The sequence below is a fragment of the Pristiophorus japonicus genome, chromosome 20, assembly GCF_044704955.1.
Source record: "Pristiophorus japonicus isolate sPriJap1 chromosome 20, sPriJap1.hap1, whole genome shotgun sequence".
Taxonomy (NCBI): Eukaryota; Metazoa; Chordata; class Chondrichthyes; family Pristiophoridae; genus Pristiophorus; species Pristiophorus japonicus.
Genome location: NC_091996.1, coordinates 68,518,220 through 68,531,942, shown reverse-complemented (window position 1 = coordinate 68,531,942; position 13,723 = coordinate 68,518,220). Strand labels below are relative to the sequence as shown.

The window sequence follows — 13,723 nt, the reverse complement described above, 5'->3', positions numbered from 1 at the left end:
GGGTGGGAGAGAGAAAGGGAGGGTGGGAGAGAGAGAGAGAGAGAGAGAGGAGGGTGGGGGAGAGAGAGAGGGGAAGGAGGGTGGGGGAGAGAGAGAGGGGAGGGAGGGTGGGGGAAGAGAGAGAGAGAGAGAGAGAGGGAGGGTGAGAGAGAGGGTGGGGGAGAGAGAGAGGGAGGGTGGGGGAGAGAGAGAGAGAGAGGGGAGGAGGGAGGGTGGGAGAGAGAGGGAGGGAGGGTGAGAGAGAGAGGGAGGGAGGGTGGTGGAGAGAGAGAGGGAGGGAGGGTGGGGGGAGAGAGGGGGAGGGTGGGGGAGAGAGAGAGAGAGAGGGTGAGTGTGTGTGAGGGAGGGTGTGTGAGGGAGGGTGTGTGAGGGAGGGTGTGTGGGTGTGTGAGGGAGAGGGAGAGGGGGAGAGAGAGAGAGAGAGAGAGAGAGAGTTCGGCCCGGGGGGAGGAGGGGAGAGGGTGTGCAGCCCGGTGTGAGGGGGGCGGGGGGTCGTGAGAGTGCCTACCGGCCGGCCAACCAGCAAGGGAGTGAGTGCAGGAACGGCCCCGGGTGGGGGGGTGAGGATGTACGGGGGAGTGGCGGCCCCGTAATGCCGTTTAGCTGCCCTGGGACTGCCCGACACACAGGCAAAAATTCTCGCAGCCCCGGGACAGACAGACAGACAGACAAATATTTTCGCAGCCCCGGGACAGGCAGGCAGTCTCTCCGCCCAGGGACAGGCAGGCAGACAGTCTCTCCGCAAAGGGGCAGGCAGACAGTCTCTCCGCCCAGGGACAGGCAGGCAGGCAGTCTCTCCGCCCAGGGGCAGGCAGGCAGACAGTCTCTCCGCCCAGGGGCAGGCAGGCAGACAGTCTCTCCGCCCAGGGGCAGGCAGGCAGACAGTCTCTCCGCCCAGGGGCAGGCAGGCAGACAGTCTCTCCGCCCAGGGGCAGGCAGGCAGACAGTCTCTCCGCCCAGGGGCAGGCAGGCAGACAGTCTCTCCGCCCAGGGGCAGGCAGGCAGACAGTCTCTCCGCCCAGGGGCAGGCAGGCAGACAGTCTCTCCGCCCAGGGGCAGGCAGGCAGACAGTCTCTCCGCCCAGGGGCAGGCAGGCAGACAGTCTCTCCGCCCAGGGGCAGGCAGGCAGACAGTCTCTCTGCCCAGGGGCAGGCAGGCAGACAGTCTCTCCGCCCAGGGACAGGCAGGCAGACAGTCTCTCCGCCCAGGGGCAGGCAGGCAGACAGTCTCTCCGCCCAGGGGCAGGCAGGCAGGCAGTCTCTCCGCCCCGTTACAGACAGGCAGACAGACCCTCCGCCCCGTTACAGACAGGCAGGCAGTCTTTCCACCCCGTTACAGGCAGTCTCTCCGCCCAGGGACAGGCAGGCAGGCAGTCTCTCCGCTCAGGGACAGACAGACAGGCAGGCAGGCATCTCTCCGCCCAGGGACAGACAGGCAGTCTCTCCGCCCAGGGACAGGCAGGCAGGCAGTCTCTCCGCCCAGGGACAGGCAGGCAGGCAGGCAGTCTCTCCGCCCAGGGACAGGCAGGCAGGCAGTCTCTCCGCTCAGGGACAGACAGACAGGCAGGCAGGCAGTCTCTCCGCCCAGGGACAGGCAGGCAGGCAGTCTCTCCACCCAGGGACAGGCAGGCAGTCTCTCCGCCCAGGGACAGGCAGGCAGCCTCTCCGCCCCACAACTGGCAGACAGTCTAACTTCACTGGAATAGTGACCGGGAGGAACTTACAGTCTCGCTGTACCCGGACCTTACTACACTGAGACACGCTCTCGAATCCCCTCTTTAACCTCTTTGCCTCTTTCCCACCCTTTCCTTCTTGAAGACTCTCCCTAAAATCCACCTCTTTGATCACCTTCCACCATGTCCACTTTTGTCTGATAACACCTCTGTGCAGAACCTTTGAGGTCATGTAGGGCAAGTCTTTTATTATAAAAGAGTTGCAATCTCACCCAATTATTGAGTAGAATGAAGGGCGTAAAAGAATAACAATTTGATACTTCTATTTATTTTTCAGAAGTTGCGTGCAGAGTTTGTGGACTGGAAGCAGCACCAGGAGCCGCCACTGTACTGATGTAAATTGGTAGTTCCAATTGATTGACGCGGGAGCCCTCTCCAGGATCCGTGCAGTACCGGCACCGAGATGCTGTTCTCGCTGCGTGAGCTGGTGCAATGGCTGGGCTTTGCCACATTTGAAATGCTGCTGCATCTGGCAGCCTTGCTGGTGTTTTCCGTGCTGCTCGCCATGAAGGTGGACAACTTTGTGGGGCAGCTGGAATGGTGGTACGTCTTCATCCCGCTCTTCACTGCCGACGGACTCAGCACCTACTTCACCATGATCGTGTCCATCCGCCTGTTCCAGGATGGGGAGAAGCGCCTGGCCGTCATGCGGCTCTTCTGGATCCTGACTGTCCTCAGCCTCAAGTTTGTCTTCGAGATGCTGCTGTGCCAGAAGCTGGTGGAGTGGAGTGCCCAGCTGTGGTATGGCCTCATCATGTCGCCGGTCTTCATTCTCCTCCAGCTGTTAATGATTCGAGCTTGCCGAGTCAACTGAGCTGAAACGGCTCACTCCAGACTGCGTGTTCAAGCTGTTGGACTGCCAGACACCGATGTTTCCGTGGATATCGGTGGGGTAGGGGTGGAGGGAGGGGGCAATTCAGGTTGAACCAACATTCTTGTCTTGCCGCTGTCCTGATGTGCTGAGCCACACGGCCAACCTCTGAACTCTGTGGCTGATCTCCACGGGAGGAATCGTGATGCGATGCGCTCAGCGAGGAGGTGAGAGGTTCTATATTCGCTGCTTACGTTCAGCTCCAGTGGTGCGGGCCAGCCCTGACCTTCTGAAATCAAGGTCTAGAGAGGAGAAGGATGCAGTGATTCCTCAGGACTGTGACTGTTCTGCCAGCTGGACGTGCTCGTGTATTGGACAAACAATCAGTGGCTGTGCCCCACAGCTTTACTCTTGCTGTTACTTGGGGTGCTGTGTTTGGGCAGCAGTTAATTCAAGTTTCCCAGAGTGTGACGATGTTGTGCAGTTCTCGGGGGAAACTTGTACGAATGAGATAAAGAAAGAGCAGGCTCTCATGGCTGGTAATATCCTTGTTGGACCAGGTGTGATGCTGGGACGCAGTAATCCAGGCCACAGTTACGATTATGTTTAGAAATTAGCTTCACCTCTCCCTCTATGTTTCTGCTTTTCCAAATTGTTATTCCCAAGCAACATCCAACAGCTCAAATCCCTTCGCTCTAAAAGCAGGCTACCTGGCAACACTCCAGGAATGTGTAATGAAACATTTTAAAACCAAAACAACCTTAGATCGAGTTTCAAACTTGGTTTTTGATTTTTTTTCCCAAATGATTAACATTGATTCAGGTTTTATGAATTTAAAAGTGTGACGTTGGGAATTCTGGTGCTGGATTGTCTGAAGTGCTGGTGCAGTCTGTCACTGTTCTGCAGTGTGCGACTAGATCAGGAGCCGACTATAAAACTCAATTTCAGCAGATCTGCATTAGAGGAATTTGTTCTTGGCTGAGCTGGTACCCACTTGTTTAAAATATCCAGGGATTGCTGTTATAGTCAACAGTTCCAATTTAAGGCCACCACAACATGATCTGTGGCACTCACATGTTTTCAGTTGATCGCTATCTATTGTCACTATCCAACTATCTGCCTATAATGTATTAAGAGGCCAGTTTCCATTCTAAATTTGAAATGGATACTGGCCAGGTAAAGTTGCCATTGCTGCTGCCAGTGGTGACATTGAATGTTTCCATTACAGATGTGGCCATAGGAATTTATAATGGAAATATAAAAATAAGGACAGAATGTATGATTTTAGTATGGGGACTGAATTATGTTTGCATGCCCTGGTTCAGTTCACCCCCACTCTCTCTAACCCAGCTTCATCTGAAGACTCCTTTTGGTCTTGACTCCCTTTGTGTGCTGTCATGAAAGATGAACTAGTAATTTGTTTACACCTTAGCTGAATATACAGTCGTACGTCTGCAGAAGAAGCATTTCAGTCCCTGTGCCACCCTTGCATTGTCAGGCTACCGATGCTGTTTCAGCTGTCTGCAGTGTGCTCCACAGTTAGCAGTTTGTTACTGACCACATGTCACAATAAACTTCCAGTTTGTTTGGCTGTGCTCTGTGGTGAGCTGAGTGTTTTTTTGTGTGTTCTGTGTTCATTTTTTGTGCGAGGCAGCCATCCTGAGAAGTGTTTATCAGTTGTACTTCATACCCTGGGATGGGGTTCCCTTGCCCAGCTGTCTAGGGATATCACATCGGCATCTGTTGTCATCTGAGACTGGTCTTTCTAGCGCCTGTTAAGAGCTTTCATGGGTAGGCCTGTTTTCTATAATGTTTGGAGATTCACTGAGACACCTCCCTCCCAGTCAGCAGGAAGGGGAAGTTCATAGAGTGGTGCACTGCCTTGGGGCACCAACTCAGTGCTCCCCAGCGCACCGAGACACAGGCTCATACCCAGCATTGCCCAATGAGAAAATTCCCAATGCCGAGAGAAGTTACAGGGCAGAGACTGGGTTAACCTATAGGAAGGAGCAATGGGGAGGATGTGACCTAGGCTGATATCTCACCTTGTGCTGGTTGGATCAAAGTCAGCATTGGCAGAGCAGGGAGCCTCGATATGTTCAATGGGAAGGGTGGGTGACACTTAAAAATGGGGCGAAAATGAATTGACTGAAATTAAGGATAGTATTAGATCCAAAGAGGAGTCATACATGGTTGCCAGAAAAAGTAGCAAGCCTGAGGATTGGGAGTAGTTTAGAATTCAGCAAAAAAGGACCAAGAGATTAATCAAGAGGGGAAAAATAGAGTATGAGAGTAAACTTGCAAAGAACATAAAAACCGACTGCAAAGTTTCTACAAGTACGTAAAAAGAAAAAGATTAGTGAAGGCAAATGTAGATCCTTTACAGGCAGAAATGGAAGAATTTATAATGGGGAACAAGGAAATGGCAGAACAATTAAATAAATACTTCATAAGAACATAAGAAATAGGAGTAGGCCACATGGCCCCTCGAGCCTGCTCCGCCATTTAATATGATCATGGCTGATCCGATCATGGACTCGAGTCCACTTCCCTGCCCGCTCTCCATAACCCCTTATTCTCTTATCGGTTCTGTCTTCACGGAAGAGGACACAAATAACGTCCCAGAAATGCTAGGGAACTAAGGGTCTAGTGAGCAAGAGGAATTAAAGGAAATTATTATTAGTAAGAAAATAGTGCTGCAGAAACTAATGGGACTGAAGGTCGATAAATCCCCAGGGTCTGATAATCTGCATCCCAGAGTACTAAGAGAGGTAGCCATGGAAATAATGAATGCATTGGTTGTTAACTTCCAAAATTCTATAGATTATGGAACAGTTCCTTCAGATTGGAGGGTGGCAAATGTAACCCCACTATTTAAAAAAGGAGGGAGATAGAAAACGGAACTACAGACCGGTTAGCCGAACATCAGTAGTAGGGAAAATGCTCGAGTCTATTATAAAGGATGTGATAATGGGACACTTAGATAATATTAACGGGATTAGACAAAGTCAACATGTATTTATGAAAGAAAAATCATGTTTGACAAACCTACTGGAGTTTTTTGAGGATGTAACTGATGGAATAGATAAGGGAGAGCCAGTGGATGTAGTGTATTTGGATTTTCAAAAGGCCTTTGATAAAGTCCCACATAAGAGGTTAGTGTGCAACATTAAAGCACATAGGATTGGGGGTAATATACTGGCATGGATTGAAAATTGGTTAACTGACAGGAAACCGAGAGTAGGAATAAGCGGGTCTTTTTCGGGGTGGCGGGCAGTGACTAGTGGGTACCACGCGGATCAGTGCTTGGGCCCCAGCTATTCACAATATATATAAATGATTTGGATGAAGGAACCAAATGTTGTAACATTTCTAAGTTTGCTGACGCCACAAAACTAGGTGGGATTGTGAGTTGTGAGGAGGATGCAAAGACGCTGCAAGGCGATTTAGATAGATTGAGTGAGTGGGCAAACACCTGGCAGATGCAGTGCAACATGGATAAATGTGAAGTTATCCACTTTGATAGGAAAGACATAAAGACAAAGCATTATTTAAATGGTGATAGCTTGGGAAATGTTGATGTACAAAGGGACCTGGTGTCCTTGTACACCAGTCATTGAAAGCAAACATGCAGGTGCAGCAAGCAGTTAGGAAGGTAAATGATGTTAGCCTTCATTGCAAGAGGATTTGAGTACAGGAGAAACGATGTCTTGCTACAGTTATACAGGGCTTTGGCGAGACCACACCTGGAGTAGTGTGCGCAGTTTTGGTCTCCTTAAGAGAGGATATACTTGCCATGGAGGGAATGCAACGAAGGTTCACCAGACTGATTCCTGGGATGGCAGGGCTGTCGTATGAGGAGAGATTGGGTCAACTAGGTCTGTATTCACTAGAGTTTAGAAGAATGAGAGGGGATCTCATTGACGTGTATTAAATTCTGATGGGGCCGGACAGACTGGCTTGTTCTAGACTTCCCAGCCAGATGTTTTCCCTGGCTGGGAAGTCTAGAACAAGTGGTCACAGTCTCCGGATACGGGGTAGGAAATTTAGGACCGAAATGAGAGATGTTTTCACTGAGGGTCGTGAACCTGTGGAATTCTCTACCATAGAAGGCTGTGGAGGCCAAGTCACTGAATATATTTAAGGAGATAGATAGATTTCTAGACACAAAAGGTATCAAGGGGTATAGGGAGAAAGCGGGAATATGGTGTTGAGATAGAGGATCAGCCATAATCATATTGAATGGCGGTGCAGACTCGAAGGGCTGGATGGCCTACTGCTATTTTCTATGTTTCTAAAATCGAGGGGAAGAGAATAATTGACAGCTTATACAAACATAGAGTGAGCCGAGGGAGCTGTTAGTGTTGTGACTTATTGTGCAGTTCTTTCACATCTGAGATCAGGGTTTGGATTAGGCTGTAAGAATCTCACTATTCCCTGTATGTGTGGGATTAAAACAAAGCTTCTCTATTTTGTGAGGTGGAAAAATCCATACTGGGGAAGTGTTCTTTTGAGGCTGCTGGGGCAGAATGGAGAGGGGTTTACTCTGGGCTTGGGCTTGCTTAATGCTGACTGCATGTCCCATTCACTGTCATTGACCTACATTACCTTGATTCAAGGGTTCACAGGGCAGTACAGCCAGAATATACTTCCGAGGCAGACTTTAGGGCCCCTGCTCGGGGGGAGACTGGCTGCCCTGCCTGTGTTACGTGGACTGTAACCTAATCCAGAGTGGCAGACGATGATGAGCAAGTGTCAGCTTGGCTCAGTCGGTGGCATTCTCGACTGAGTCAGAAGGTTGAGTTCAAACCCCACCCCTGCAAAACCTGAGGCTGACTCTCAGTATTGCAGTGGAGTGCCGCATTGTCACAGGTGGCGTTCCTGCAGATGCGATGTTAAACCGAGGTACTGCCTGTCTGTTCAAGTGAGTGTTGAAGATCCTCGGTCACTATTTGAAGAGCAAAAAGTCCGCTTACCCCTGACCAGCATTCCTTCCTCAAACCACACCACCCAAAGCAGGGTCACTCATTCATTATATTTCTGTTTGTGGGATTCTGCTGTGTGCCAGATGGCCGACCTGATCGCTTATGAACGACAAACACTGAGCCAGAGTGATTCATTGTGAAATGCTTCGAGGTGTTACTGATCAAACACTTCATAAACGTAGTTTCAATGTCCCTGTTTTATCACCAAACTCAGCGGCTGCTTCACGCACTCGGGTCAGATTTTTTTTTAAGTGTTGCATCGGGATTGCTGGGATGATGGGCCAATGTCCTACTATTGGAAAAACGCCTGTGCTGTACTGAACTTAACCTGCAGGGAATTCTGAATAGCCATCAGCAGGAGGGGAGTACCACTTCCTCTGTACTGATTTCAGGCCCAAGTCCCAGCATTAAAGTGGCACCAGGTCCAATCCCTCTCAACCCAGTCACATTTACCTAGCTCAACATAGCATTTCTCGGCGTGATGCCATCTGTCCCCTTGGGAGTGGTGCTGACTGACTTATTCTGACTGACAGTTTCCCGGTGGCTTCCCACGCCCTGTGTCACACTTGGTCCTGTTGGATTCTGCGATCCAGGAACATACAATGAAGAGTGCTGCCTGTGTTGTGACAGGAAATTTAACTGAGTTGATGTGTTTTATTTGGAAATGTATGATCTGGGTAAACATTTGATGGTTATCACATGCTGTCATATCCCAGTCAGTGCATCCTTCTCACCTTCAGCAATAAAGATCTCTTCCCCATCATTCTCCAGTTGTACATTAACTGCCAGTTTTTAAAGATTGCATTTTAATTCAAATTAATAAAACTGGACTGACTTACTGTTCAGTTACTGCCTAAAATGTGCAATATTATCCACTTATTTTGGTTAAAAAAAACCTGTTTCCACTGATATCCTAACGGGGTGTGTTCACTGTGGCACGTTACTGAGATTACTAACCAGGACGGTGTGGGCTACAACCCCAGGTCAGTGCAGATCACCTCGTCAGGAGACTGGGAGAGGCTCTACACCCTGCTCTGCTGGCGCTATACCCAAGTTGGTGGGGAATTCAGCCAACATTGTTGCTCCTGACTGCTGTCACTAGCTGCATAGTGTGCACCCAGGTGAGGTCCTGTCTCCATCCAATAGTCTGTCAGCACTCTTTACAGACTCGGGTGTGCAGGGTGGTCTCTTGGGTTCTGTGCCTGGGGTTATGGAGTGTTGGGGGGAGGGGCGGAGAGCTGGAGATTTGGGGGGTGCATGGGGATTGTGTGGGGGGGGGGGGTTTGGAGGGCTGGGGTTTTGGGTGGGGGGCTCACTGTCCTGCAGCCAATGAACTTGAATTTTTCTGGGTTAGTTTATATACACGCTCATTGTCAGACAAAATATTGAAGTGTGTGAACTTTCTCTTTTAAGTAAGCAGCTTTCCACCTTTTGAATTGTGTATTATCCTGCTACCAATCAGGAATGTTTGGTTGAGATTACCAGATTACCCTCGTTGTCCAGTCTAATGTACTTTGCCTTAGATCCAGCACCACTGTCTGTGACATAGATCTGTTTCCATCACACACCAGTAAAGGAGGATAAAAACACGAGGATGTGAAAGGTGGGTCTGTGTTTCAGTGTCGCTGCTCCTTGGGACACTCCCCCAGACCCCCCCCCCTCACGACACTGTCGCCTCCCCTCAGGACACTGGTTTCCCGCCCCCTCCCCCCAGGATACTGCCGTCCCCCCCCAGGACACTGTCGCCCCCTTTAGGACAATGTTGCCGCGTCCCCCTTCCTCAGTACTGTCCTAAAGGGCAACTCCACCCGAGGCACTGACCTTTCAGAGCCTGGCTGACCTATGTGTTCCCAGGTCATCAGTATGGTTGGGGGTAGGTTACAGTCAAAGCCCTTTACCCTGTGAAGACTCACAAAAGCACATGTGACCAGATCCCCTGCAGTTGTTTGAGGGTCATGAACAGGGGCCAAGGGACATAAATTGAAGTCAGAGGTTTGTGATCAACTTTGACCGGTCTTAACCCATGTGGAGATGTGGAACCTGAATTTGAATTGGGACATAAGCCCAGCAGTTATGCCAGGGTTTCACTGGCTGCTGCTTGCTAGCGCTGGCCCCATCAGAGTGTGGGAAAGGGTCCAATGGGAGGTTACCACACGTGGATGGGCCTAGCGGGTATCCTCACCACTACTGGACACTCACTGGGACCTCCTGCCTGGATATTCTGGTATCGGTGCTGTCTGGGAGGGAGGGATGGGGTCGCAGTGTTCTCTTTGGGGCCCACTTGCGCTCTCTGGAGGCCGGTATTTGGCATCTCACTGGCCGTACTGCCCTCCAACCTTACGCCAGGTGCCACTGAGGCCAGGGAAGAGGGAACTGGCAGCCCACTTCTGCATGGGAGCATGGTTGGGGCAGATAAAGGTCCCGCCCTCAGACTCCTGGAGAAACTTCCGGGAAAGGCCAAGACCCAGCATTTCAGTGTCGCAGCCCATTTCCCAGGCCTTTGGCCGCACAGAGTTACAGCGGAGCATAATGGTAGGCCCAGTCTTTTATTCCCGTTACGACAATCCCTGCACCTAGTTTCAGGCAGCGGAGCGGAGGGGAGGTTTGATCCCCACACTAACCATTTCATCCAGGGCTGGCTCGAGCAGCATTTTCTGTTTGCTATTTGATTTAAGCCGAGTCTGTACTTGTAATAAACATTTTTGAGCTGTGCAAATAATGAAATCCAATACTTAATGCGTCCTGTTTAACTGTGGACTGTGGTAATTACAGCATTGTGATTTATTATTGGATGATTTTCCCTCCTGCCGAGAGGCCAGGCTTCATAGAAGGATGGATCATTGCTGTGCATTATTTTAGTTACAGGTGCCTACCTGCTTGCTCTTGGAATTGTCTGTGTGGATTTGAATCCGTGATGCTCAGAGTGCCCAGACTCTGCACCCGATGAGCTTTGTCAGCTCAGAGCCAGTCTGCATTTAGAGGAGTTTGCTCCAGGGCCCATCTTACAGATGGCCTACTTCCTGCTGTATAAACAGTGCTGTGTCACCTTCTCTATCTAACAGTCTTGCAAGGAGCCAGCAGCCCATCACCAAACCGTAAGAAAGAACTTGCACTTCACAAATTCAGATGGTCCCAAAGCGCTTTGCCGCCAATGAAGTACTTCTGAAGTGTCACGACTGTAACATAGGGAAACGAAGTAGCCGAGTGTGTACAGCAAGATCCCATAAATGGCAATGGCAAATGGTGTTGGTTGAAATATAAATGTTGGTCAGGACACCGGGGAGAACTCCCCTGCTCTTCTTCGGATAGTATCATGGGATCCACTGGAGAGGGTAGATGGGGCCTCGGTTTAATGTCTCATCCGAAAGATGGTACCTCAACGTACTGTACTGAGTGTCCGCCTAGATTATGGGCTCAAATAACTTGAGTGAGACTTGAACTCTGACCTTCTGACTCAAAAGAATGTTACCCACTGAACCATGGCTGCCGAGCTGGTGCAGAGTCGGGTAAGTTATGGGGCGTGGGCTAGCTTGTGAGGGAACCCTCAGCTCAAATTAATTAAATTAGCCCAAACTCCACTCGGTTAACTGAAATACTAAATTGAAACCCAGAGGCGATGAGGGCGAGTATTCATTATCTGCCACTAGAGGGTGACATTGTACTTTGCGGGGTTCTTCACTCCAGCGTGCTTGCAAAACCTGACATCCCGGAACCGTAAAATAGTCCTGGACTTCAACATATTTATTTTAATTTTCATAAATATGTATCAACTGGAATCTATATTTTACAGGCCTCAGTCCTTGAGCACATAGATTATAAATTGGAGTTCTGTATTGATCATGAAATAACATCCAGCGAAGTACGGTAAGATCAAAATAAATTGTGTCGCTGATACTACATTCCCAAAATTCATAACTTCTCAGTCTGCGGAAATTCTAAGGACTGTTAGTGAGGATTCTCCAGACTTTAATCATAAATGGACTTTGCGTTCGGGTGCCATTTGGAGGATTTAAACTCTGCCAGTGTTGCCAGCAGTTCCCGTGTAACATTGTGATATAATTGCAGGCAGTTATGAATAGCATCTGAATGAGTGATAGCCAATAGATTAGCTGGATGCTCCCAAACGTGGCAGTTATTTTGGTACCCATTTTTTTCAAGCACATTTTGCTACGCTTAAAAAAAGAAAGATTTGCATTTATATAGCGCATTTCATGACCACCAGACATCTCAAAGCACTATACAGCCATTGAAATACTTTTGACGTGTAATGTAGGAAACACGACAGCTAATCTGTGTACAGCAAGCTCCTACAAACAGCAATGTGATGACCAGATGATCTGTTTTTGTGATGTTGATTGAGGGATAAATATTGGCCAGGACACTGTGGATAACTCACTTGCCCTTCTTTGAAATAGTGCCATGGGATCTCTTACGTCCACCTGAGAGAGCAGAAAAGGCCTCTGTTTAACGTCTCAGCCGAACAACAGCACCTCTGACAGTGCAGCACTTCCTCAGCACTTCATTGGAGTGTCAGCCTAGATGTTTGTGCTCAAGTCGCTGGAGTGGGACTTGAACCTTCTGGCTCAGAGACGAGAGTGCTCCCCACTGAGCCACAGCAGACACTGAAAGCGCTATATAAAGGCTCTATATAAATTCAAGTTGCTAAATATCAGCGCTGATAAGGTCATTCCGACTACACTCCCTCTCCCTCTGAACAAGCGAGAACGTGCACAAGAGAGAAAGGGCGGGTTCGAAGACCATTCTGGTGAGGAATGGAGGTTCTGAAGGAACTGGATATCCATCTAAACAGCAATGTTTCAGGTCATAGACCTGACCATTGTCCATGCAGCAGATAGCATCAGCAGAGTGACAGATATAGAGGGGCAGAAAGGGGGAGGGAGAATGGTGGCGATAAGATGCAGTTAGTAGATCAGGAAGCAGCTTGAACAACAGGCTCACGATGGTGAATTTTACGGAGACGGTAGAAATAGTCAGTGCAGGGTTTGGGGAACAATGAGATTGGAAACACTGGGGACGAGAGGAGATGAATTACAGTCTGGGATATGATGGCTTTGTAGTTGCTAATGGGGTCTGAGTCCAGAATAGATTAGGAAGAGGAGTCAGGTAGTTGCTATTTGGCATAAAAACAGAAGGTGCTGGAAATACTCAGCAGGTCAGGCAGCATCTGTGGAGAGCAAAAAGCCCTTTTTCTATTTCCAGCATTTTCAGTTTTTATTTCAGATTTCCAGCCTCCGGAGTATTTTGCTTTTGCATTAGTTGCTACTTGGCCTCGGGTATTTGTCCATGTGACATTTAACAGCATCGCCCTTGTTAGTCAATTTGATGAAAATAGCACCTGTCCGTATGCTTTTCCAGCCCTGCCCAACATTCCCAACTGCTATCCTCATACAGTTAGTGCCCTGGGGATGGGAAGCTGCCCTCGATTGGAATTCTTCCAATCGATTCGAGAGATTAGGGGTTCCCAGCCACAGTCGAGTTCTACCCTCCAGAGCAGCATCAGTGGCTACTTCATGGCAGACAAATTCCTGTTGGCAGTGCCCGAATTGTGGGCAATTCTCCCCAAAGAACGAAGGCGGGAACTAGATCACCAAACAAGTTAACTTCTTTTGTTCTAGTAAGATTAGTGAAAACAAACGTAGATCCCTTGCAGTCAGATTCAGGTGAATTTATAATGGGGAACAAAGAAATGGCAGACCAATTGAACAAATACTTTGGTTCTGTCTTCACGAAGGAAGACACAAATAACCTTCCGGAAGTACTAGGGGACCGAAGGTCTAGTGAGAAGGAGGAACTGAAGGATATCCTTATTAGGCGGGAAATTGTGTTAGGGAAATTGATGGGATGGAAGGCGATAAATCCCCGGGGCCTGATAGTCTGCATCCCAGAGTACTTAAGGAAGTGGCCCTAGAAATAGTGAATGCATTGGTGATCATTTTCCAACAGTCTATCGACTCTGGATCAGTTCCTATGGACTGGAGGGTAGCTAATGTAGCACCACTTTTTAAAAAAGGAGGGAGAGAGAAAACGGGTAATTATAGACTGGTTAGCCTGACATCAGTAGTGGGGAAAATGTTGGAATGAATTATTAAAGATGAAATAACAGCGCATTTGGAAACCAGTGACAGGATCAGTCCAAGTCAACGTGGATTTATGAAAGGGAAATTATGCTTGACA

At 49.0% G+C, this 13,723-nt stretch overlaps 2 protein-coding genes across 2 annotated transcripts in view; one reads left to right on the top strand and one right to left on the bottom strand.

The window, feature by feature from the left end:
* The window catches only part of LOC139232554 (NADPH-dependent diflavin oxidoreductase 1-like), a 46,225-nt gene extending 35,381 nt beyond the window's left edge, over positions 1-10,844 (bottom strand). The window contains exon 1 of the mRNA XM_070862970.1: positions 10,402-10,844. The gene's annotated coding sequence lies outside the window, so the exon portion shown is untranslated. The remainder of the gene's footprint in view (positions 1-10,401) is intronic.
* Positions 1,646-8,410, top strand: tmem203 (transmembrane protein 203). Its single transcript, XM_070862968.1, has one exon. The coding sequence runs from the start codon at positions 2,136-2,138 to the stop codon at positions 2,544-2,546; it is 411 nt and encodes a 136-aa protein (XP_070719069.1). The 5' UTR covers positions 1,646-2,135; the 3' UTR covers positions 2,547-8,410.
* Positions 10,845-13,723: the final 2,879 nt, after the last annotated feature.

Coding starts and splice junctions, on each gene's coding strand:
- tmem203 (XM_070862968.1), top strand. CDS start 2,136: ATGCTGTTCTCGCTGCGTGAGCTGGTGCAATGGCTGGGCTTTGCCACA.